The sequence below is a fragment of the Gymnoscopelus braueri genome (genome assembly GCF_963280865.1).
Source record: "Gymnoscopelus braueri genome assembly, chromosome: 22".
Lineage (NCBI taxonomy): Eukaryota > Metazoa > Chordata > Actinopteri > Myctophiformes > Myctophidae > Gymnoscopelus > Gymnoscopelus braueri.
Window position 1 is genome coordinate 18,891,489 of NC_137624.1, and position 26,846 is coordinate 18,918,334.

A 26,846-nucleotide genomic window follows, 5' to 3' on the forward strand; every position below is an offset into this window, starting at 1 on the left:
CTGAGGCAGCCATCATGGAACATGCGTGTGCAGATCCTGCAGGGGTACAGGTCATCGGCCGTCCACACTTCACACACATCACACATCTCATCGTTGGGTGGCTGGGGAGACAAGGTGTGATAAGACATTTCAGATAAGACATGACAGGACATGACATTAAAAGTCTGGACGTGACAGACGCTCGATTTGACCTCAAAGTTGCAAAGAACTTAAGAGTATCGCCCCGAGATGAAGAATGGTTTACAAAACGTACAAACTTATGAACTCTATGTGAACAAATTACCCCATTCAAGCCACACAAAGACTGTTGTCTCATACGCTGCTGTAGCCCAAGTGTCTTACTTATTCAAGACTAGTCAATCTGACAAATCATCTTGAAGGTAAAACTATGAATAGCAGCCATGTCACTCTGACTCGGACTTCACCATAAACAAACCCGATACGCCCATATATGTTTTAATTGGTTATTTTCTTTCTGCAAAGAAAATAACCAATAAATGTTATTTTACCTGTGTTTAGCCAGCCAGGTCAAATATTGCCAGTCAAAATGTTTGCATTCAATGATCTGGCAAATGTCAAAATGTCTCTTAAGGGAAAGGCGATTGTATTGCATTGAATCACACACACACACACACACACACACACACACACACACACACACACACACACACACACACACACACACACACACACACACACACACACACACACACACACACACACACAGCCTATCTCTATCTTTCTCTCTCTCGGAACATGCTGTCCAGAGGCAATGTGCAATTACAACTATCCAAAATGATAATAACGACAATTGAATTATTGTTGTGGGATTTCTTGCAATTATGAAAAGACATGTAATGAGGGTGGGGTGGGTAGAGGCTTCTGAATAGAAACTTAGAACAAATTCTCATTTACTTTACAAGTAGGTTGTCATGTTTACTCCCACACGTGCATATAAACTATGTTATAAGCACAGTGTATATTATTCCTATTTTTAGGGGCAGATGTGAATGAAATATGTTCAATGTATAGCCTGGAGGGATGATAGCTCTGCAATTAGCTAGTTTGTTGTAAGGCCAATTGGCAGACCAATGGTGTAACTTCCTCACTCACTCACTCACTCACTCAGAGACATTCGTGTCAACAGGGTCTGCACCACTCTTGCGGTCCAGCCAAAACATTGTTGACAATTAGTGTTCTTATCAATTTCCACCCTATATTATAACTTATAATTTTTTTAGGTAAAGTGGTGTTTCTTCAATTGATGTCTAGCGAGACTTCCGGTGGGGCGCATTCAAGACAATCACGTTGCATAGTGTTCTGTCACTATGAACGCCCGTAGGCCCGTGTTTTTAGCTTTGGCGGACCCAGGGTGGAGTTATGACATTTTTTCTACTGTACCATTCATCCTAGGATATCATAACATCATAGAAAAGGTAAGAAAAGCGTGGGGCAAAATTCCCCTTTAACTTAATTAAATTATAAACCAAATGTTATGCTGATGATATGCAGGTACAGTGTATGTATGTCTATTAAACTGAATCTGCATGCCCTCTCTGCTGTAAGTGTAACAAACTCTCTCTCAGACATAAACAAATGGATGAAAATAAATGTTCTTCAACTCAATGAAGACAAAACTGAAATGTAATAGTTGGACCAAAAGCAGGGAAAAAATAAATACAAGAATATACTGTATATAAATCTCAATCTCACATCAACAGAGTAACAAAGTGTGCTTTCTTCCATGTCAGAAACTTAGCTGAAACTTAAATCTGGCTGATGTTTTATCGTGCTTGCAGCACGCTTTTAACTGGCTTATCCAAGATTTTAATTGACATATTGCCAAAAACATAAGTCATACCAAACACAGCTGCTAGGAGTTTCACAAGAACTAATGATGACGAGATGTTATCGCTGCCAGTGGCTAGGTTAGGGGCATATAACTCCAGTCCTGGCTCTGTGTCATTTGAATTATTATTGCTTTTCTCTCAAAACCACAGCTCTACTTATTGTGAGCAGTAGATCGAGTACCTTTCGCACATCCTAAACACTTTTTCCTTTTTTTTGATCACATCATCTAGTAAGTAGCCTATAAATGCATCATCAGAAGGACAGCAAGATGTCATTGGAATGAGCTCTTTAGCCCACGTACTGACTAAACAGAAAAACCGCCCACTTTACAGTATGAACCTCATCCATTAGTCATTGTGACCCTGGACATGGCCGTCTCTATGACAAAACTTTACTAGTCCACCCACAAAATGCTTACTCTCGCACGTAAACAAAAGGACTTTAGGACGTTAATACAATACGTATGAAAAATGCCCGGCTTTAAAGGAAACAATTCAAGCCTGTCCTTTCTCACCTTCACCAGAGTGTTTAACTCTTTGACTGCCAGAGTATTTTCATAAAGTACTCCCCCAGTGCCAGCAATTTTCGTGTTTTTTATTTTTATATTTTGAAATTTTTCTACAATGAAAATATATTATCAGAGTGCTTTTTTTTAAAGACAGAGCACAAATCCGCCACTAGAGAGCAGCACATGACAGCTTGATCAGCTCGTTGAGCCACTCGCACCTCACACACACTGTCAAACAGTAAAACAGACCATAGATTATAGAAGAGAACCTGTGTGAAAAACCGTTTGTTTACCTATTCTGGACGAAAATGACCGGGGAAAAAAATTAAAAACCGGAAACGGAATCCAGGTCATGAAACCGGATGCAGATGTGGGTGAAGTAAGTGGAACTCGAAAATAACATTGAATATTAAGCAGCATAGCGCAATCAGAGATTAAACAATGAACGCGCGTCCAGCGCGTCCAACTGGACGGCCAACTGGACAAAGTAGCTATTGACGCGTTATCGAGTCAAGGGCAGTCAAAGAGTTAATATCATTGAGTCCCTGTACAATACAAAATCTCAGTGTTAATTTAACACTATCTAAGTGTAATTATGGCTGGACCGTGTGTGAAACATTGGAGAGCTTTTAATTTGAAATGCTGGCTACAGAAAGCGGCAACACACGGCCGAACAACCAACAATAGACCATATTCACACGCCGGCCATATTGGAATTTAACATTGAAAGTGCCGCCACCCGGGGTGGCTACTTTCATTGACTTCATAGAAACATGGCCGCCGTGTGAATATGGTCTATGTTACTTCATCAGTGATGATCAGGGTTTCAAGTTACCCCCATTGAGCTTTGGTTGTACCAATTTAATAGATTTCCAGGCTGACTGAAACCAAGTGTCTGAGATATGTACTCAACCATGGCTGCAGTCCTCTCTGCTTGATTGACTGCTGCAATTTGCCATCGAAATAGTGACCCGGTTACCAAACAAACCCCACCTGGAGCCACCACTCAATCAAGCACTGAACAATCTCATTTGCTGTCTTTCTTAGCCTGGCAAGGCCAGACTAATACCGTCACAGTCTGGAATCTCTGTGTGGAACCTGCATTTCCAAGGGGCGAATAAAAAAGAAACCATCCCATATGTGCATACTGGTTCCTGATTGGTGCCCTACAACTTCGGGGGCAGCGAAATCCAATCACAACCGAGCGGGGCCAGACTAATCTGCCAAAAGGTCTATTTTCTTTACATTTCTTTGCACTGGCAGATTCGTCTGGTTTCCAGGCTATCTTCCATACCTGCTCTCTCTTTCCCAACTCGACCTCCACCGGCTGGTCATCATCTGCATCCCTCTTAGGACGCACAAAGGCAGGGGGTGTGAGTTGATGGCTTTTCTCCAAGTCTTCGGGCTCCACTCCTTTCCCGTCCCTTAATCTTGACCACGCCTCCTGGTTGGCCTTATATTCTTCCGTGGTTTGGTCAGGGGCCTGCTGGGAGGTCGAAGGCACGGCGCCGCCTTCTGTATCATTCCGCTCCGCCTCCTCGCCGTTCTTCTGGTTGGGTTGATTGGTAGAGCCGTCCGCAGGTCCCTCCCCTTCCTCTGCAATTCCCTCCGCTGTGGCACGATCTTTCACACTCTGCTGGAAGGCAGACACCACAGAGTTGCATTTCTGCACCTTCTCCACCTGTTGCTTCTTCGACATAAGCACTCCCATGGCTGTAGACGTGGAAGAGAAGAGACAGACAGAGGGGATTAGACAACATCACTTTCACGGTCAAGTTATGTTTAAGGTAAAGTCAAGACCTAAACTTTTCTTTTAAAAGAAAATATAAATTCAAGACATGCATTATGTTATAAACTCTGAGACGGCTGTAGCTGCCTAAATTTTGCTCAAAGGTTGGATGATACATAGATCTATTCCCTTCCCCTCCCTCAACTGTCCACTTCTGAATCGTATAATTCCAGGCGAATGCCTGGAATTATACGAATTGGACAAGAAAAGAGAAAAATCTCTAAATGTTACACTCAACTAGAGAGTAATGGCAATCTCCCAGCTTTCATTGGAGACAAATAAGGAGTTTTTAAGAAAAACTGCATTGCAGAACCAATCCAGTCAAATCTAGTCAAATTGTTGGACAATAGTGGACAGGGACAAACAATAGATGGGCAGAGAAAGTGGGTGACATGTTTTCAAACATTACTTACTGGGTGTGCGCATTCAGGGGACAAAACCACTTTGACTGAAACACCACAGCTGATTAGAGGTCCAATCAGCTGTGCTTGATTACTAGAGTCAGAGAGCAGCAAGCTGCAGTGCGTGATCATGTGACCTCACGTACAAGTCCATCTCAAAGTAGAAAGATGCGTTCCAGATATGTTGTAAAGAGTGCTGTGTTCTGCCCCCTGGTTGATTAGAAAAACGTCTACAGTATTGTGCAGGACAGGTCACAACACAAGCTGGCTTTGCACCCATTACATCATGGCTAGAATCACACTCTGTCACTCTCTGTGCACCCATACAGTATCAGGATGCTTCTCTTCATATTGTCATCAATACTAGTACTTTATATTCAAAAGACGCACACTTATCAGTCATCCTGTAGCTCTACTGCAGTAGCCTACTATTCACATTTGTCTTCCACACTGAAAAGGCACTAAACTCTTGTAAGGCATGAGCTATAGGCTCAATGCTTGGCAATAAAATTGTCAAACAACATAACATTAGGAATTGTGCAGGTCACCATGGTCATGAAGAAAAAAATAAAACACTTTTTCAAGCAGTAATTCTTCTACAGATGCTGGATGATGGCCTTTGCCGTCCTCTCAAAGAAAAATAGGTGATGTCAGGTTTTTTTTTTTTTTTCATCCCACAGAGATTATAGCCATTTTACACTAACAAAGAACTGGATTTTCCAACCCTCTCTTTTCAGAAATGCAAGGGACCCCCTCCTCCTTTTTTTCTTACAAGCGTCCAGACTCCAGACCCCTCCGCCCCATCATTACAATTTCCACATTACTTTCACTTTCCAGAACATGTCAGCCAGCCAGACCCCTCCACCAATCTATCTCTAGAGAGGCAGGTCTCTCTCATCCTATGCCATCCATTCCCGAGCTCCACAATTTCCCCTCCAGAAACAGAATCTGGATCAAAATCTGAGTGCAGCATTTTCTGTTCAGTCTGAAATCAGGATCAAAATCTGAATCAGAATCCAGAGGTTCCTAATTCCTGTCAGCTGCTTTCATAAATGATCAGAAACCCTTTTTACTTCCTCCTAGCAACCGCAAGCAATTAACCACAGCCATAGAGTGGGGTGGAGAGTACAAGTGACTTGTAAAGTCTGACCTTCACTGGGAAGCTGATGGTGTTACTTTTCCTAACGGCCCTATTCTGGGCCTGTCCGAATAGGTGAACGTTCTGCAAAAATAGGCGACATTAGGCAAAAATCTGCTAAATCAAAATGCATCATAACTCAATGCATTGTGGGATTGTAGATCTGTTAGAGATTTGGTGTACAGGGAAAAGGAAGGGACCAAGTATAGACCCCTGAGTGACCCCGGTCAACATGAGTTGAAGTAGTAGTAGTTAGATCAGGACACTTTCCTTCTCCCTAATGTAGCACTGGCCCTTTAAGGAAAGTGCATAAAGAGGGGTGGCCAGCTTTGTGGCCTCCTGTCTAGCCAGAAGCCTGGCTTGAATGTTTGTGAGAGAGACCTGGAGGCATGAGGGGTACAGACTAATTCTCGGTAAGACAATCTGAAACAAATGACATGGTTTTTATAACTCATTGTAGCAATAGTATAAATATAAGAGTTTAGATAGGCTGACAATATTAGGCCTGTTGTTAATTATACTAATATATATCTGTACTTCCAGAAGCCTCCAGGTCCTTTGAGCAGCAGTACCCTGTGGCTGTGCAGGCCTTTATCAATTGGAGCCATGAGCATATATTGACTATTTGGGTATGTTTGTTATTTTGCTGTATTTTGTCATCTTGCTATAGGAGCCTAATGAATTGGGATGAATTGTTGGAGGGTTGGTCTAATGCTTTATTATTTGATTTTTGTAGGAGCTGAACTAACATCACTGTTTTTCCCACCGTGCCATATATATATATATACTATTTTGACAATAGAGTGCAATAGAGTTGACTGAGGACAGAGCTATACTGGGCCATTAAGTAGCATTGCATGATTTTGATTTTGGTTTTGTTTGTTTTGATTTGCTTATTTGCTGATTTGCTTTTGGTTACTTATTTACTTTATTTTCTTTTGGTTTTGCATTATTTGGATTTGATTTGTTTAATTTCTGTATATTTAGTTTAGAGGCCCCGAAGCCCTACCCTTATTGCCCCTTTGCCTCTTGAGTTTAGTCCCTTTTGCAGAACTCTAATACTAACAGCTTTCTTCCCTTCTGTATTTTAACCTGACTATTTTTGGGCGGTGAAACCGCCCCTATAAGTGAGATTTGGAAAAATGTACATTTTCCTGCGCTGTGATCTGGGCCCAGGAAATTTGTAGAATTATCCTGCGCTGTGATTGGCCAATCACAGTCTATTCAGGACTGTGATTGGCCAGTGTCACATGACACATGTGCATAGCCCTATATAAGTAACCATAACTTGAAAAAAACCAAACTTTGGTTTTTTTCAAGTTATGGTTTCGTCCATCATAAAGAGTGTTTCAATAAATGTATTTATCTTTTGTACATGATTGGTTGACTCCATTCAGTATTGTGATTAGCTAGCAAGACACCGCCCACTTCACACAGGGTGTGATTTTTATACCAACTGTTGAATAAACTTGACACATTTTGATACATCAGCCTCTGGTTCTGTTAATTCTGAACCCGTACCTTCCTGGGGAACCTTACCTTGTTCAGTCCTATATATCTATATATATACAGTATATGGTTAATGTGTTTAAAGGATCCCTCACTCCTATATGTGTGGGTGGCGTAGTCATTGCTAAACATAGCCCTGCTACATTTGGCGTAGTCGGCAGGACTTTATAGAGGCTGGTGTTCTTTTTTGTGTTTTGTTTTTGGCCCAGTATTATTGATAGTAGCCCTACAGTATATGGCACACTGTTGTGGGAAAAACAGTGATTGGCACCGGGAGCATCGGAGAGCTGTGGACCTGCCTGCAGCGGGAGTGTCAGCAGACCTCGTTGCGCCAAGTAGAACACAGCCCTGGTATTGGTGTGTGTTGTCCCATCTAAGAGACTGATGACTGACTTAGAGGACAGTATGGAGGAGCTACGTGCCCTGATTGAGCAGGTACGGCAGCTTAGGGCTGAAAATGAACAGTTGAAGGCAAATGCCAGTACTGTGCCAGGGTCACCTGCAAGCGGAGTTCATCCTCCCAGTACTCGATCGACTGAGTCAATACCAGGACCATCTACTGCTGAACTTTATCCTCCCAACGTCACAAGTGGGGCCAACCACACTCGATGCGTTTATGTTCCCAGAGAAAGAAAATGTCCAAAATTCTCTGGCAAATTGTCAATTGATTTATTAACTGTAGATCAGTGGGTAGCAGAGGCAAGGAGGAGTCTAGAGGTTAGACATATGTCTCTTGTGGAACAACTATTGTTCTTATATGACCACTTAGAGGGCGGAGCCAAGTCTGAACTTGAATTCCACCCTGTGGCCAGTAAAGATACCCCAGACAAGATCTTTGCTCTGCTAATTGAGAATTTTGGCTGCTCAGAGTCATATGTGGCTGCCCAGCTACAGTTTTTCCAACGAAGTCAAAAAGATGGGGAGACATTGAGAGACTACTCCCATGCTCTTAAGTCCTTAATGGACGTGGTAGTCCGCAAGTCCCCTGTTGGGATTCCAGGTTCAGATAGAATCTTGCGCGACCAGTTTTCCGAACATGTTCAAGACGATATGTTGCGTAGGGAGCTGAAGCAACGAGTGGCACTTGTGTCGGACATATCTTTTGTAGATCTCAGACGCATAGCCATTAAATGGATAGAAGAGGGAAAGAGAACAGGGAGGACAAGACCACGAGCTTATTCCTGTGATTCTTATACCCAGGCAGTGAGGCAGACACAAATTCTATAGCTGTCAAACCCACAGATGAGATGGCCGAGCTAAAAGAGTGCTTTCGCAGACAACAGACCCAATTAGATGCCATTTTGAAACATCTTGGCACTGCACCTGACAACCCTAGGCAGGAAGAAAGAGGAAGAGAGACAGATAAGGAGAGGAACACAAAACCCTTGCGTTTCCAGCCTGATGGGAAACCTATTTGCCTACGTTGTGATAAGGCTGGCCATATTGCTCGGTTCTGCAGAGCAGACTTGGGTACAACCAGGGGCCAAGTTAAGGGGTGGGGGCCCAGGACACAAGCTCAGAGCCAGATGGTGGATGCTGAAACCAACTTTTCCCAATCATCGGAAAACTCTTACCCTCTGGTGTAATGAGCCACACATCAGCGGGGGGTTACTCAGGCTCTAGTGACACCATGCCAAACGACATGTCTCGGTTAATTGGGAAATGTTCCACAGTGGAAGTATCCATGGGGGGTGTGGTGGTTTCCTGTTTAATTGATACAGGGTCCCAGGTATCCACAATGTCTGAAGCGTTCTTTGCACAACATTTTGGAGCACAGGGAGAGGAGCATTTGCGACAATGTCATTGGTTACGCCTCACAGCCGCCAATGGTTTGGCAATCCCATATGTTGGATATGTGGAATTAGATGTAACTGTCCTCAACAAAACCCTCTCAAAGATGGGAGTCCTAATTGTTAAAGACCCCTTAGACCCAAGTCTCCAAGAGCAAAAGCGAAAAGTGCCTGGGCTGCTCGGTATGAACATTCTCCGCCCCTGTTATTCAGAACTCTATTTGGAGTATGGCGCCACTCTATTAAAGTCTCCCTCACTGCGAACTGCAGCTAAGAGCTGGCAACAAGCCTTTGCCCACTGCCAGCAGATGGAGAACCTGTCGGAAGAAGGTTACTTGGGCCGTGTCAAGGTCCATGGTCCGGTTGTCCGTATTCCAGCAGGCGCGTTACAGTGGGTCCCCTCTTTCTGCCCTAGACTATCCACCGCTTCCCTCCCCTCAGTCTTGCTGGAGCCGTTACCTGATGGAACTCACCTTCCTTCAGGGTTGTTGGTGTCCAAGGCTCTACTCACTGTTCAGAGAGGCCTCATTCAGATACCGGTAGTCAACGTTGGAGTGCACGATGTCTGGCTCCGACCTCATACTGCTTTAGGGGAACTGCATGTGGTAGAGCGACAAACAGTAGATTCCATCATTATTGAGGGAATGGAAGAGGAAGGCAAAGTAGGGGTTGTGCAATCTATCAGAGCAAGCAGTGGCAATCTAATAGACCTTTCCCACCTTTCTTGGCCCAACCTTTCACCAGACGAGGAGATAGAAGGCAGGGCCCTCCTGGAAAAGTATGCTGATGTGTTTAGTCGGGGGGGTGGGGACCTGGGCTGCACCTCACTGATAGAGCACGAGATACCATTATCTGACGACATCCCTGTCCGACAGCGCTATCGTCGGCTGCCCCCGTCCCAGTATACACAGGTCAAAGCCCACATCCAGGAGTTAGTAGAGCAGGGTATTGCCAGGCCAAGCTGCAGCCCGTACTCATCCCCGATTGTGGTTGTGATGAAGAAAGATGGAGAGATCCGCCTCTGCGTAGACTACCGTCTACTAAACTCCAAAACCAGAAAAGATGCTTATCCACTTCCACGGATCGAGGAGTCGCTGGACGCCCTGTCCGGGGCTAGATGGTTCTCAACCCTTGACCTTGCGAGTGGCTACAACCAGGTGCCGATGGCTGAAAAGGACAAGGTTAAGACAGCTTTTTGCACTCCTTTTGGCTTATTTGAATTTAATCATATGCCTTTTGGTCTGTGTAACGCACCAGGTACCTTTCAAAGGTTAATGGAGCGTATTTTCGGGGACCAGAGTTTCCAGACTTTACTTTTGTATCTCGATGATGATGTCATTTTTTCCTCCTGCTTCACAGAACACCTGCAGCGCCTCGAGGTAGTCCTGTCTCGCCTCCGGGAGCACAACCTCCGGCTGAAGCTACAAAAATGTCACTTTTTTCAGCAGGAGGTCAAGTATTTAGGACACATAATATCGGCAGCAGGAGTGGCCACTGACCCAGACAAAATCAAAGCGGTTGCAGAATGGAAGCAACCCACTACATCCCATGAGTTGAGGTCATTCCTAGGGTTTGCCTCCTACTACAGACGTTTTGTGGAAGGCTTTGCAAAGTCTGCTGCCCCATTACATCGCCTGGTGGCAGAAGTGGAAGGTGGCCAAAAGAGACAGAAGAAGGGAGCCAAGATTGTTCTTGGGGATCGCTGGACAGAGGAATGCAACCATGGATTTCAGGTATTAAGAGACCGCCTAGTTTCTTCCCCAGTCCTAGGTTACGCTGACTTCTCCAAACCCTTCACCTTGGACATTGATGCTAGCCATGCAGGGCTGGGGGCAGTCCTCTCCCAGGACCAGGGGGGTCAGCGTAAGCCCATTGCCTTTGCCAGCAGAGGGCTCCGGACCTCAGAGAGAAATATGTCAAATTATAGCTCTCGAAAACTCGAAATGCTGGCACTTAAGTGGGCAGTAACAGAAAAATTCCGTGAGTATCTCTTAGGAAATAAGTTCATTGTATATACTGATAATAACCCACTGAGCTATTTAAAGAGTGCTAACCTTGGTGCCATAGAGCAACGCTGGGCCTCAGAATTGGCCCTGTTTGACTTTGAGATTAAATATCGCCCTGGCTCTTCCAACAGAAATGCAGATGCCCTTTCTCGTCAAACTGCCCCCGACCCAATCTGTGATATTGCTCCTGGGAGCACAGTGCCACTTCAACTCCAGCATCTCAGAGGGGAAGCAACCTGCTCCGCCATTGATGCCCTCCCAGCACGTCCAAAAGCAGATTTAAAGACCCTGCAAATGGCTGATCCAGTGCTGGTGCGGTTTCTCCATTGGTGGAAAAAGGGTAAACAACCGTCCAAGCAAGAACAAGCAGGGTGTGTTGGCTTAAATAAGCTGGTCCAACAATGGGACAGGATCACACTGCAGGAGGGGGTCCTGTATCGACACATTCGTTGGCCAGGGGAAGGGAGAGATGTGCACCAGCTCCTGTTGCCACAGTGCCTCCAGGCAGAAGTACTTAAAAGCCTTCATGACGACCATGGCCACCAGGGGGTGGAAAGGACAGTGAGTCTGGTAAGGCAAAGATGCTTTTGGCCTTTCATGAGGCGTGACATTGAAAAGTACTGTCGGGAATGCAACCGGTGTGTGGCCGCTAAAGCTGTACAACCAAAGGTTAGGACATTTATGGGCAGTTTAGTTGCCACCAAACCTCTAGAAGTACTGGCCATCGATTTCACTGTACTTGACAAAGCCAGTGATGGACGAGAGAATGTATTGGTACTTACTGACGTGTTCTCCAAATTTACCCAGGCATTCCCTACTCCAGACCAGCGGGCAAGCACAGTAGCTCGAGTACTAACAGAGAAATGGTTCTATACTTACAGTATTCCCAAGCGCATCCACAGCGACCAGGGGAGGAGCTTTGAAGGAGACCTGTTGAAACGCCTGTGCCAGATGTATGGTATCGAAAAAAGCCGGACAACACCTTACCATCCAGAAGGTAATGGCCAATGTGAACGATTTAATAGAATATTGCACGATTTGTTGCGCACACTTCCACCAGAGAAGAAGAAAAGATGGCCGCAATACCTCCCACAACTTCTCTTTGCCTATAATACCACTCAGCACCAGTCAACAGGCCTCTCACCCCATGAACTAATGTTTGGTCGAAAGGCCCAGCTGCCAGTAGACTTTCTCTTAGGTACAGCAGGTGAACACTCGGAACCCAAATCGGTGCAGGACTGGGTTGATGAGCACCAGGATCGCCTTCACTCTGTGTATGCATATGCCAGAGACAACTTGAAAGCAGCAGCAGAGCACAGAGCCCGGCAGCACAAGCCTACAGAAACTGAAATCATTGAACCAGGAACCTTAGTTTATCGACGAAACCACCCACCAGGGCGCCATAAAATCCAAGATGTGTGGGGTCCGACGGTGTACCAAGTTGTACAGCACCTGGATGACCATGGCAGAGTGTACAAGATAAGACCCAAAGATGGGGCAGGGGAAGAGAGAAATATTCACAGAACAGAGCTGCGGTTGCTCCCAAAGACATGGGTATCAGAACCTCCCGTGAGAATCACACCAACTGCCACTAAAAAAAAGGTATGCAGCTGACCACAGACCTGATGAGGAGGAAGATGACAGTGATTCCGAAAGCCCCCTATTCAGCCTTGAGCCATTGCCCCCCCCTGATCCGCCTGATCAGAACCCACCAGAGCCCACACTTTTGGCACCCATTTCCCCAGCCACTACCCCTTCTCATAATGATACACCCCTGGTTAGCCCGGCAAATAGCCCGCCCCTAGACCAGCCTATGGGTCAACCAGAATCCGAGGCAGTGCAGCGACGCTCTGCTAGGGCTACGGCCGGTCACAACCCAAATCCATTTCGATTGCCCCAGTCGGCTAACCAAGTTAGGTCAGGACATGTAGCATCAATACAGTCTGTAGGGGCAGCATTTAGGCCTTGGGTATGATGGGTTTCTAAGAGTAGGGGTCACCAGGCCACCGGGACGGTGACCTTTCAAAGCGGGTGCGAATGTAGCACTGGCCCTTTAAGGAAAGTGCATAAAGAGGGGTGGCCAGCTTTGTGGCCTCCTGTCTAGCCAGAAGCCTGGCTTGAATGTTTGTGAGAGAGACCTGGAGGCATGAGGGGTACAGACTAATTCTCGGTAAGACAATCTGAAACAAATGACATGGTTTTTATAACTCATTGTAGCAATAGTATAAATATAAGAGTTTAGATAGGCTGACAATATTAGGCCTGTTGTTAATTATACTAATATATATCTGTACTTCCAGAAGCCTCCAGGTCCTTTGAGCAGCAGTACCCTGTGGCTGTGCAGGCCTTTATCAATTGGAGCCATGAGCATATATTGACTATTTGGGTATGTTTGTTATTTTGCTGTATTTTGTCATCTTGCTATAGGAGCCTAATGAATTGGGATGAATTGTTGGAGGGTTGGTCTAATGCTTTATTATTTGATTTTTGTAGGAGCTGAACTAACATCACTGTTTTTCCCACCGTGCCATATATATATATATATACTATTTTGACAATAGAGTGCAATAGAGTTGACTGAGGACAGAGCTATACTGGGCCATTAAGTAGCATTGCATGATTTTGATTTTGGTTTTGTTTATTTGTAGTTTGTTTTGATTTGCTTATTTGCTGATTTGCTTTTGGTTACTTATTTACTTTATTTTCTTTTGGTTTTGCATTATTTGGATTTGATTTGTTTAATTTCTGTATATTTAGTTTAGAGGCCCCGAAGCCCTACCCTTATTGCACCTTTGCCTCTTGAGTTTAGTCCCTTTTGCAGAACTCTAATACTAACAGCTTTCTTCCCTTCTGTATTTTAACCTGACTATTTTTATACCAACTGTTGAACACATTTTGATACATCAGCCTCTGGTTCTGTTAATTCTGAACCCGTACCTTCCTGGGGAACCTTACCTTGTTCAGTCCTATATATCTATATATATACAGTATATGGTTAATGTGTTTAAAGGATCCCTCACTCCTATATGTGTGGGTGGCGTAGTCATTGCTAAACATAGCCCTGCTACACTAACAATATTAAAAACTTTCTCTGTTCATGCATCTTATGATATAAACAAACACCAATGTTGCCTAACCCATTGCAAATGTACCTACATGTCCTTTTGAACAGTTCTAGCAAAAGTAAGCACATGCTGTACTAGCTTTGCCTAACATCCAGTGTCATAAAAGTAAAGCTATAGCCTTAGAGAGCTTTCTCCAGTTGCACGAACCGTTATCAATCTAGTACCTCAGTAGATTTAGGATCTAATTGAATTTCTGAAAATCTGATTACATCTCCTCTAATGTATTGAGTGGGCCTGAATGAAAATGGAGGAGAATGGAGAGAAAGGGTGCAGTGTAATCATTTATTCCTTTATTATATTTAGTGCAAATACTGGAGTTGTTACAATAACATTCTAGTTATTAGTGATATGAACACAATATGAACACAAACATTTAAAAGAAACTTGTCTATAGTCATAGCTGCTACATAAACATTATTTTGACTATACTTTTAGAGAATGTATCCAATGTTATGCTCTTCATGTCAGCAATAGTTTAAAAAGCCCTAATTAGTGATACATATAAAGATAAAAAAAACTGTAGACACCAACTGCATAGAAGAATAGCTAGTTGCTGTCAGCTGCATTTTGGGGCTGAAATAGGTTTGCCTATATTTGTACTGTTTGTATGCACTGTAAATAATTTATGATAGGGTAGGAAGTTCCAAATAGCATATTTAACATAATAGCATATTGTATAAATTTGACTCCTTTCTTTAAAAAAAAAATGTTTGATTTTGTTTTGTACTGTGATTGTGCCAATGTGAGCTCTACCAAGGTAAATTCCTTCTCTGAGCAAAATGTATTTGACCTGTAGTAGTGACGCAGAATCTGATTTTCAATGATTGCTCTATACCTGCAAAAGCTGCAAATGGTATTTCTGCAGCTAAATGAGATACCACCTACCAGGCTCCTATAGGCTAATCAGCATCAGTCTCTTTTCCTGGTAAAACTACAAACGAGAAACGATGGAGCTTGTATGAAAAATAATTTCAACTCACTTGTCTACAACTGTAAACCTGTGATGTGACAAATAAAGCTGATTCAGAATGTTCTCATCTCCCGCATTTGCATTCCTTTCACTGGCTTCTGGTTGCTGCATGCCTGCTGCCTGAACCCAGTACAAGTGATTACTGGTGCCTTCAAGGCAATCAAGGGCATGGCGACTCCTCAGGACGTGATCCCCACACCCCTAACCACTCACTCAGATCAGCTAACACAGGATGTATGTTTGGACCCTTCTCTAAAACACCTTGGCTCCACACATAAAGACTCTTCTTCCTCCTAGCTCCCTGGCTGCAGGAATAACCTTCCCCTCGTAGTCTGGAATGCACACTCACTCCCCATTTTCCGTTGCAGTCTGAAAACTCACCTCACCCTATAGCACTCCTCTTTCATTGTACCCCTTACTTGTCACCTATTTTGATAGATGCAGCTATTATGTTGGCTACATAATGTTATGTTATTTAGATTTGTCTTTGCTCGACCACAAAGGCTAAGAATGTTATTTAGGTAGCACGTTATTTAGGCAAATGCTTCCTTTAATGTTTACCTGGTATCCTTGTTTATTTGAAGCATTACATTGTTTTCTTTGCACGCTATTTGCAACTAAGTCGATCTGGATGAGGGTGTCTGTCAATGTCTAAATTGGGAACGGCAAATGTGCATATTATTATTCTTAGATGAAAGAGAGCCAGAGCCCAGATAAGAGTTGTTATGTTAAGTGTTGACTACTTTAATGGCACCATGAATCACAAACAAGAGCAAATTAAGTGATATGATCAAAGAAAGTAAGCGGGGGTGTGATATCCATTTTTAATGCCACCGAGGTGGCATCAAGGAGTTGAAGTGTGTCTGAGTGCCTGTGTGTGTGTGTGTGTGTGTGTGTGCGTGTGCGTGTGCGTGCGTGCGTGCGTGCAGGAAGCACTACCACCATTTGGCTCCAAGCGTCACACTGGATTTTATCATCATCATAAAAATAAATAAATAAATACAGACGAATTAACAAGAATACAAGGTTATATCAATTAAAACACAATTAAAATAAAGCATCACTAAATACAAATAGAAGTGTATGAATTGACCATGTGACTAAAAATAGATCAATAAAACCATGAGAACACTCGGAACAAAAAAGAACGCCAAAATAATAATAAGCTGGGCGATGACAGTTAAAATCAATAAAAATGGCAATTCAATCTTGTTCCCAGCATGTGGGGCACAGTAACAGTAAAAGCAGATCTTCCTAACGCTGTGTGGATTTTTGGAACCTGCAGGGTGAGACATGTTTGTGAGTGGGTTACCGTAGTAGCTACCAACATTCCAAAAGAGCAGGGCTGAGAGATGGAGGGAAGCTTTTGCAAAACATCATTATAAATAAATAAAAACAAACGCTGATCCCTCCACACTGATAGACCAGGTAGTGAAGAGATCGGCATGTGTATGCGTGTGCGGCTGTGCGCATGCATGTGCACACATGCAGCATACGAATGTGTCAGAGGCGCAAGGCCATGATAGCTAAAACTTCCTAACTGTGTTCACTAACCTTGGAATTGTGTAGATGTGTTGAACTTGGGGTATATTTGACCATTTCAGTCAAACAACTCTAGGATACCTTGCTTACAGTAAATCTCTCTGGATTAAGAGCGTCTGCTAAATGCCCTAAATTGTAAATTGTAATTGGATTGAAATAAATATATTTATTGAGAATAATATAATATTTGTTGAGCATAAATATCTATAAGCACAACTATTTCTTTGCGTCAAGGCTATGTCTCAATTCATTCATGAACCTGATGAAGACTGTTTAAGTCAAAACGTTGCAAATACACAGTGGGAGCATACAGTATGATGGCGTGCAGATATTTTTGTTGTTGTATTTTTCAACTCATTCGTTCCCTGTAAGCATGAATATATTTACAATAAATAAATGATCTGCCATATAGATATGACAGGGAATTCAAACCCGGGTCTACCGTGTGGATGAAGCCAATCTTATTCATTATAACCTAAAGGGGAATATTCCCCCTTAGCCGGGGGAGATATTAGGCTTTTGGGCGTCAAGGCAGAGGCTCACAATGCGTCGCGATGCGACGCATTGTGAGCTTGTAGATCGGCTATTTTCGAATGGCCGAAATATATAGGGTTGAAGTGGTTAATTTGAAAAAAAGAAAGAAAAGGAAATTGGAAATACTCCAGTAAAGTACAAATATCTCAAAATTGTACTTAAGTACAGTACTTAAGTAAATGTACTTAGTTACTTTCCACCACTGTCTGCTACCCATGCGTGTCCATCTGCATGTTCATGACTGTGCCAGGAAGCAATCATGTGAGTGCATATCCAAGCACTTGCATGCATGCATGCATTTGTGTGAACCATTGACTGTACAGTATGTACTGTAAACGTGGATGTCACAACATTGATGATTTGAATGGTCTTGTTTTAAAGCTTAAACAAGGTGTTTATGTGTGCTTTGCTCCCCATCTTGGGAAAAAGCGACCTTTGACACCAACTGCATAGAGGAATAGCTACACGGAGAGTGGTAAAGCAGTACAAGGTACCCATATCGACTTACAGTATACAGAGCATAATGCATTACACCCACGTCTTGTACGAAAACCAGCTATAAACAACATGAAATATTTCTATTTGCTTCATGTCAGCTTGCTTGCAATGTCTGTAAACTAGCCTGTTACATAGTCAGTGGGTCTAAATAATTATGTATGTAACTTTGCGCAATCAAAGAATAGCAAGCTGGCATAATACGATAACGGGATATTCAATAGTCTATAGTTTCCGCAAACAATGACTTGAAATCAATCAATTTACCATACCGAAGAAGAACTTGAGTGCAGAAAATCCCCAGATTATCTGCCCATTGTAACCGAAAGCTCTGGTAGAAAAAAACAAAAAACAAAAAAACAAAAAACCTTAAATTACACATAATATGCAATACCGGCATATCTCCATTTTTTCAGGGGCTATGACCCTGTGGCCATTCCTCTTTTAACTTCCTTGGTTTGGTGTCAAAATGAGCCTCAAAGCTTGAGGTTCTGGTGTATGCTAATGCAGGCTAGTGGAGTTTTACTGACATCTTTTACTGACATACTCTGATACAGTACATGTAATATCACCAGAAGAAGAGGAATACCACCGCGTCCGTGCCTCAGCCAGAACAAGGCAGGTCCGGAGAGGACACTGGAGCAGCTCGGACATTTAAGCCTTTTTTTATTTTAAGGTGCTAGCAGAGGTGACTGACATTTCGATGTCTATGACATCTTCCTCAGAGTTATGAATGCCGAGGGCTGAGGAGGCATTCAAATACAGAACAGTGGCAGAGGTAGTGCTCTCAATTAGCCAATAGCAAATGTGTGACAATAATATAATCTGCACTGTTCTACACGTGGCAGTCTCAATGGAAAGTCCATTAGAGAATAAAAACACTTTCATTCACGTGTCATCATGGATCACTAAGAGCAATAATGCTTAAACAAATTACAACAAGTTGCAAAAAGGTACGTCAATATGACAAAGTCTGTGAAAGACATGCTCCATACAAAGAGATATAGATAGGGACCTACAAAAACAGTATTCACAGAATAAGGGCTTAGGAATATCACCACTTGCTGTGTTTAGCCACAAAGGATTTCTGACATCCCTGTTCAATCACAACTAATTGCCACATGATAATGACTGGTCTTCCTGGTGGACATATTCTTGTTGCCTACTTGCCTTACTCTGAAACAATTGTGTGTTCCAATTACAATGTAGAGTAGCTACTGGCTACCATCTTAATTTAACTAGGAGTCTCAATCAGAGTACCTGCGACTAATATATATCCCATCTTTCCACACATACTGTATACAATCTTCCCTAGTAGCAAAGGAGGAAACATTGTTTATAAAGCGAAAAATAGATGGTATAATTTTCATAAATATAGCAACAAGTGCAACCATGGGAGATACATAACAGAGCAATAGTAAACTGTTTGGATTTCAGTCAGTTGTGAACTTTGAAAACATCGACATAAAGCAGAGTCAGAGCGCCCTTGAAGTCTCAACTTTTGAAGAAATTGAACAATATTCTATTGCAGGTAAACAGAACTATTAGTGGAATAGTGCTTTAGGCAACTCATGTAAACAGTTGTCCTTATTCTGAATGATAATCCCATTATTGAGTGCTATAGGGACTCACTCGTAGGGAGTAAACATTGCCTATGTGTGTCCCTGTGGCATCTTGGGTTTGAGTCTGGCCTGTGGCTTGCAATGTGTCATCTCATATGCCCTCTTCCATGTCTCTGCTGTGTCTAAATAAGAGCTTAAACAAATGAACTCTTGCGTCCCTTTTCTGGGCATCTCATAATACTGTAGGTGATAATTTGGCGAAAACAGTCCATCAATGCCACAATGTGAGTATGCTACACGTTGGTGTGTTTGTAGGTCGGCTATTTTTGGCGAAGATATTTGCTGAAGAGGGATTAAATACCTCGGGTCCTTTGTAAGTGAAGATGGCAGATGGCAGCTCCACAAAAGAGATAAAAGCAAGAATTGGCATAGCAACATCAGCCATGACCAGACTGGCCAGTATTTGGAAAAGTAACACTATCAGCTTCCCAGTGAAGGTCAGACTTTACAAGTCACTTGTACTCTCCACCTTACTCTATGGCTGTGAGAGCTGGACACTCACAGCGAACACTGAGCGCAGGATACAGTCCCTTGAAAGCAAGTGCTACAGAAGAATGCTACATATATCATATAAAGAACACCGGACAAATGATTATGTTAGACAATTAGTTACAGTACCACCCATGCTGGAGAACAGGAGCCTCTACTCTCAACAGTAAAACGTAGCTAACTGGCCTGGTATGGTCATGTCAAAGACCATCCTACTGGGGACAGCGGAGGGAAAGCGGAGAAGAGACAGGCAGAGGAAGTCCTGGACGGACAACATCAAGGAGTGGGCTGGCTGCAGGCAGCTTCCAAACCCTGCTACGCACAGCAAAAGATTGAGAGCGCTGGAGATTCCTGACTGCCCAAGCATCCACCATGACACCCCTACGGCCCCCTAGGCCATGGGATGAGTGAGTGAGTGAGATTAAAGGAGGGGGCGCATAGACCCCTGGGAGATCCCGGTCAGGTTTAAGGGTTAATCTTACAAATATTTAAGCAATGACTTTGCAGCCCCGCAAGGGTTTCACTGATGTTTTATGTAGGTGGTGATTTATTTTTATTTTATTTGAAAAACGTATTTGTTTATATTTTGAAAAGAGAAAAAAAGTTGAGTAATACTATTCAACTAGACATTTCACAAAGTCTTTGCTGGCAAGATTCAAAAAGAAAAAACATCTAACCTCAGAGTACTGTAACATGAAAAGTCAGTTATCAGAGCCAATGTGATGAAAAGTCACACACGCCTTTTTAACAGTGGGACCTCGTAATCTTAATCTAAATGGATAAACGCATGGCTATGAAAAGGACAGTAAAACACTAAGATTACACACAAGATATAACAACTCTGTTTGTTCTCATTTCTACTTGAATGAAACACAGCCTTGAATGCCATTATTGAACAAGGCACTGCTGTGGATTCAAGTTGATTACATGGTACTTATGGGACATGTGTCTTGCTTTGAAATGTAATCTTGTCCATCCAAGCTCCACGTAAGTGGTCGTGTGAAATTCAATCACATTTATCTGGAGTGAAATGGGAGTCATCCCCCCCTCTCTGCCTCCCACGTCACTCTAAAAGCCTCCCGGGCCATGTGTGTACTTAGGCTGTCCATCCCTTGCTGCTCTCACTACATGCATTACATTGGAGATGTCACGATTGCCCAAGTTCCAGGAGAACGCTGAGTCTGATCATTCATCACGCAGTCTCAAGGTTAGGCTCGATCTATGTGATTTATTTGACACATTCGACCGGTTCAAATACATTGCCTAATTCTCTCACACACAGTGTCTGTGTAGGACCCTGTTTGTAGTACAGTGTGTCTCTACACAAAAAAAAAAAGAAAGCCGACTGTGTGAGTTCCCACAACCTGAGCTTTTTTTATGTGAATTCATATCAGTGCCTCAGCCGGTTTCTAACCAGTGAGACAAGCCAGGCTATAATGGAAAATGTAATGCCCACCAAGGGTTGCAGTGGGGTGCTGATAACTGGAAGTAGACTTGAGAGTATAGGAAAAAAGTATGTACAATTATTCCCTATGTATTCCTCTTTTATTGTCCGCCAGGCTGGACATTTTATTTTAATAGTTGTAATAAGCAGGATATGGTATAATGATGGGGGCGGATGGGGACGTCCATCACTGAATGGGTAGAGAGTTTAAAAATGTTTTAACAGTATTTTCGGTGTTTCCATAGAGGAAATGCTATGTGGTTACTACCCTGTCATATTCAACAATCTGACTGGTCGCTGCCCAGACTGGAAGGCCAACAGACATCTATCCAGTGCTTTATTTGTAAACTATTAGGTGCCGGAGCTCATGAACATGACTAAAAGTAGTTTCCTTTCTCTCTCTCTCTCCCCTCTCTTCCCTCCCTCTCTTCCCTCTCTCTCTCTCTCTCTCTCTCTCTCTCTCTCTCTCTCTCTCTCTCTCTCTCTCTCTCTCTCTCGGGGGTCCATAAGATTATTTCCACATGTCCTCTCATCAAGTTAAAACATTTATAACTACTTTGACATGAGGGGGAGGCGGGGCCTTTACTTTATTTGCGGAGTCCTCTGCAACTAAGTGAGCATAGGAGTCGGATCACCCGGCTCACGGGTGCAACAATTTTTCTAACTAATAATAAAGTGTTTAAATTGTGGCAATTTACAAACGTAACTCAGTTTCATTTCATCCACGGTCCTTTTCCATTGCAGGAAGGGACATTGAGGGGAAAATGTGAAAGCTGAATTAATAATAAATAGCCTAAAATGAAAATGTATGTGCATTTGAAGTGACGGAACACCTTCTACAGGTCCCGGAGCGCGCAAGGCAGGTTACAGAGCCGAGCTCCGGCCAGCTCTGGCACAAATTAATCCAGGACAAATACATCGGTTGAAATTGTCACAGATATGTTGGTCCCCCTCTTCATAGAGGGAGTACACGCAGGAAGAACAGAGACAGGTTGAAAAAGCCATGTTTCCTGGAGCATCCAACACTTCACAGCACTTACAATCCTCCAAGGAGGGGTTGAACAGGGGTTGAACAGGCCTCCCGCTGTTGAGGGAAAACCATGCACGCCACGGAGAGGACCTTGTCATTTTGACGTTAACTTATGAATGTTAAATAAGGCTGTGTTTTTTCCTTTGCTCTCTGCAGGCAAGCAAGTTGAAACTGACACAAATACGTCAGTGCCTTGCTTTGATACCTCGGCTTATCAGAGAGAACTGAGTAACCTAGTCTGCCTGTTGTATCTTAAGTCGGAGACTCCCAAAGCTTTTCTTTTTCCTTGAGCTGCTTATGGAAATGCTCAAGAGTGTGTTTGACTCTGTAATTTTATTTGATTAATTTTCTTACATAATGACTGACAGCCACTTTTGTGCAGCTTAATACCTGCAATCGTATGCATATTCAGACTGGTACCTTGCTCTCCTGACACACTGGGACGCTGCTGCTTATACACTAGAGAACCTTCATTCAGGCTATATTTTGAGAACAGTATTCACCTTCGCCGTTAAATCCATCACCTATTACCTAACAGCGGAAGCTATGGAATCTATTCATTCTTGGGGTAAAAATGGAAGCGGCCCTCCTTATGTCCTCCCTTCTTATTATACACCAGTAGTATGGGCTGGGAGAAAGGGGGTCACATCTCTCTCAGGCTTAGTGTTCGCTATAGGCTACCTCTACCATACTCTCCAGGCCAGACCCCTTTGAATGATTTAAGTGCCCCAGGATAAAATTATAAATAGATGATGGGGAAGGAAAACATGGGCACTCCTTTTGGGGCAGAACCCGACATGTATGGCAGAGAATATTGTACTCTATCAAAGCTGCAGTGCGACAGAATACCCCCGACCCACACCCCCCACACCCCCATACACACATTCGACGAAAGTGCATTTCAGACACTTTTATGTGGCTTTAGATTCCGTCTACAGTAAGGTCCATCTCAAGTCATAAATCTGCCATCCATTTCAAACGGACTGCCAGCTAGTGTCAACACTGCGGATAATTTAGAGATCTGAATACTTTCGGATTATATACATGGGGTTTGATTTGCTGGGGGTGGGGCGGGGGGTATCTATGCCTCTGCTTTAGATTACCCCCCTCTGGTCATTCATTTGTATCACCGCTGGGGATATCGCTTTATCGTGCTTCTGGTCAGACTGAATTAAATACATGCATTTCCTTCTGTGGAATGTAGACAGTTGGATTATGTTTGATATTTATGTTTGATTATATCATAATTTTACAACTTAATAAAAAATGTATAATACCTTTCTGCTAGGCCTCTATCCAGTTGGACAAAGAATAAAGCGCAGTGAGAGAATATTCATAGATATTTGTCTTTTACAAGCTAAAAGAGTAATTGCATTGACCTGGAAGAGGCCGGATAGACCAAGCATTGCACAGTGGTTCAGGGAACTGTCTTTATGCCTACCTCTAGAAAAAATCACATACATACTTAAGGACAAACAAGAGATGTTTCAGGAGGTGTGGGGTCGTTTTATACAGTATATGGAAAACAATAATCTGCCGCATTTAATGGAAGAATCTGGAGAAGAGTAGTGCAAAAACAAAAGAAAAACATACATTGGCATCACCAATGTATGTTTTTCTTTTGTTTTTGTTTTTTCATTGATTGTCTTGTATGATTTAATGTAATTGTCCATTTTTGTTTTCTGTTGTGTTTGTAATATAATGTTGAAATATTTTGTGAAATTTTCCTCTCCAATGAATCATCACCTTACCGTGGTGGAGAGGTTTGTGTGCCCCAATGAACCTGGGAGCTGTGTTGTCGGGAGCCTAGTGCTCCTGGTAGGGTCTCCCATGGCAAAGTGGTCTCGGGGGAGGGGCCAGACTAAGAATGGTTCACTAAACACTTCATGGACAATTCAAGACGAAGTGATGCGACCCGGCCCGGAGGAAGCCCGGGGCCCTCCTCTGGAGCCAGGCCCGGAGGAAGGGCTCGTCAGCGAGCGCCTGGTGGCCGGGCTAACCACGGAGCCCGGCCGGGCACAGCCCGAAGAAGGAACGTGGGCAGATCTTCGCCGCCACGTGGGCCCACCACCCGCGATCGGAACCAGTGGGGTCGGGTGCACTGTCAGATGGGTGGCAGTGACAGCAGAGGTTCCAGACGGACCAATCAGGGGCAGCAGAGGCTGACTTTTGGGACGTGGAACGTAACTACGCTGGTGGGGAAGGAGCCTGAGCTGGTGCGGGAGGCAGAGCGCTACCGGTTAGACCTGGTGGGGCTTGCCTCCACACATAGCAAGGACTCTGGAACCAAACTCCTGGACAAGGGGTGGACCTTGTTTTATTCTGGAGTTGCTCAGGGTGTGAGGTCTCAGGCGGGTGTGGGGATACTCACAAGCCCCCGGTTGAGTGCCATCACGTTGGGGTTCACCCCGGTGGACAAGAGAGTCGCCTCCCTCCGCCTAAGGGTTGATGGGGGGAAAACTCTGACTGTTGTCTGTGCGTACGCGCCAAACAAGAGTTCAGAGTATTCGGCCTTTTTGGATACCCTGCATGGGGTCCTGCATGGGGCTCCGGTGGGGGATTCCATAGTCTTGCTGGGGGACTTCAACGCACACGTGGGCAATGACGGGGATACTTGGACTGGCGTGATTGGGAGGAACGGTCTCCCTGATCTGAACCTGAGTGGTGGCTTGTTATTGGATTTCTGTGCTAGTCATGGACTGACAATAACAAACACCATGTTCAAACATAAGGATGCTCATAAGTGTACTTGGTACCAGAGTACCCTAGGCCAAAGATCAATGATCGATTTTGTAATCGTATCAGCTGATCTGAGGCCGCATGTTCTGGACACTCGGGTGAAGAGAGGGGCGGAACTGTCAACTGATCACCATCTGGTGGTGAGTTGGTTCAGATGGCGGGGGAAGCCTCTGGACAGACCTGGCAAACCCAAGCGTGTAGTGCGGGTGAACTGGGAACGTTTGGAGGAGACCTCTGTTCGGAAGGAATTTAACTCCCACCTCCGGCGGGACTTCTCTGGCATCCCTGTGGAGGTTGGGGGCATTGAACAGGAATGGGCAATGTTCAAAGCCTCTATTGCTAAAGCTGCGGCTGTGAGCTGTGGTCAGAAGGTCTTAGGTGCCTCAAGGGGCGGTAACCCTCGAACACCCTGGTGGACAGCGGTGGTCAGGGAAGCCGTCCGACTGAAGAAGGAGGCCTATCGGGGTATGATATCCCAGGGGACTCCAGAGGCAGTTGCAAGGTACCGACAGGCCCGAAGGGCGGCAGCCACAGCTGTGACGGAGGCTAAGCAGCGGGTGTGGGAGGAGTTCGGGGAATCCATGGAGAAGGACTTTCGGGCGGCACCAAAGTTGTTCTGGACGACCATACGGCACCTCAGGAGGGGAAAGCGGGGAACCATCCAAGCTGTATACAGCAAGGATGGGGCTCTGCTGACTTCAAGTGAGGAAGTCGTAGGGAGGTGGAAGGAACACTTTGAGGAACTCCTAAACCCAATGACATCAGACCCACCCTCCCTGACAGGAGCAGAGCCTGAGGATGATGGGGGATCGGCGTCAATCTCCCGGAAGGAAGTCACTGAGGTAGTTAAACAACTCCACAGTGGCAAAGCTCCGGGGGTTGATGAGATTCGTCCAGAAATGCTGAAGGCTCTGGGTGTTGAGGGGCTGTCTTGGTTGATACGTCTTTGCAACATCGCGTGGAAGTCTGGGACAGTACCGAGGGAGTGGCAGACTGGGGTGGTGGTCCCACTTTTCAAAAAGGGGGACCAGAGGTTGTGTGCCAATTACAGAGGTATCACATTACTCAGCCTCCCTGGGAAAGTTTATGCCAAGGTACTGGAAAGGAGGGTCCGGCCGATAGTCGAACCTCAGATTCAAGAGGAGCAATGTGGTTTCCGTCCTGGTCGTGGAACAACTGACCAACTCTTTACTCTGGCAGGGATCCTGGAGAGGGCCTGGGAGTATGCATATCCGGTCTACATGTGTTTTGTGGATTTGGAGAAGGCATATGACCGGGTCCCCCGGGAGTTTCTGTGGGAGGTGCTGCGGGAATATGGGGTGAGGGGGACCTTGTTGAGGGCCATCCAATCTCTGTACGCCCAAAGCGAGAGCTGTGTCCGTGTGCTCGGCAGTAAGTCGGATTATTTTCCAGTGGGGGTTGGTCTCAGACAGGGCTGCGCCTTGTCACCTATCCTGTTTGTGATTTTCATGGACAGGATCTCGAGGCGAAGTCGTGGCGGAGAGGGTATACGGTTCGGTGAGCTAAGGGTTGCGTCACTGCTTTTTGCGGATGATGTGGTCCTGATGGCACCATCGGTCCGGGACCTTCAGCTCTCACTGGATCGGTTCGCAGTCGAGTGTGCGTCGGCTGGGATGAAAATCAGCATCTCCAAATCTGAGGCCATGGTTCTCAGCAGGAAACCGGTGGATTGTGCAGTCCGGGTAGGGAATGAGGCTTTGCCCCAGGTGAAGGAGTTTAAGTATCTCGGGGTCTTGTTCACGAGTGAGGGGAGGACGGAGCAGGAGATCAGCCGGAGAATCGGAGCAGCAGGAGCGGTATTGCAGTCGCTGTACCGCACTGTGGTGACGAAAAGAGAGCTGAG

General features: G+C 44.5%; 1 protein-coding gene across 1 annotated transcript in view; it reads right to left on the minus strand.

Annotated features, from left to right (window-relative positions):
• phf24 (PHD finger protein 24) overlaps nucleotides 1-4,070 on the minus strand; it is a gene marked incomplete at both ends in the record, with an annotated part of 28,487 nt that extends 24,417 nt beyond the window's left edge. Inside the window, 2 exon segments of the mRNA XM_080419310.1 lie at nucleotides 1-101; nucleotides 3,654-4,070. The exon segment at nucleotides 1-101 is cut by the window's left edge and continues 85 nt beyond it. Coding sequence (XP_080275436.1) covers nucleotides 1-101; nucleotides 3,654-4,070 — 518 coding nt within the window.
• Nucleotides 4,071-26,846: the final 22,776 nt, after the last annotated feature.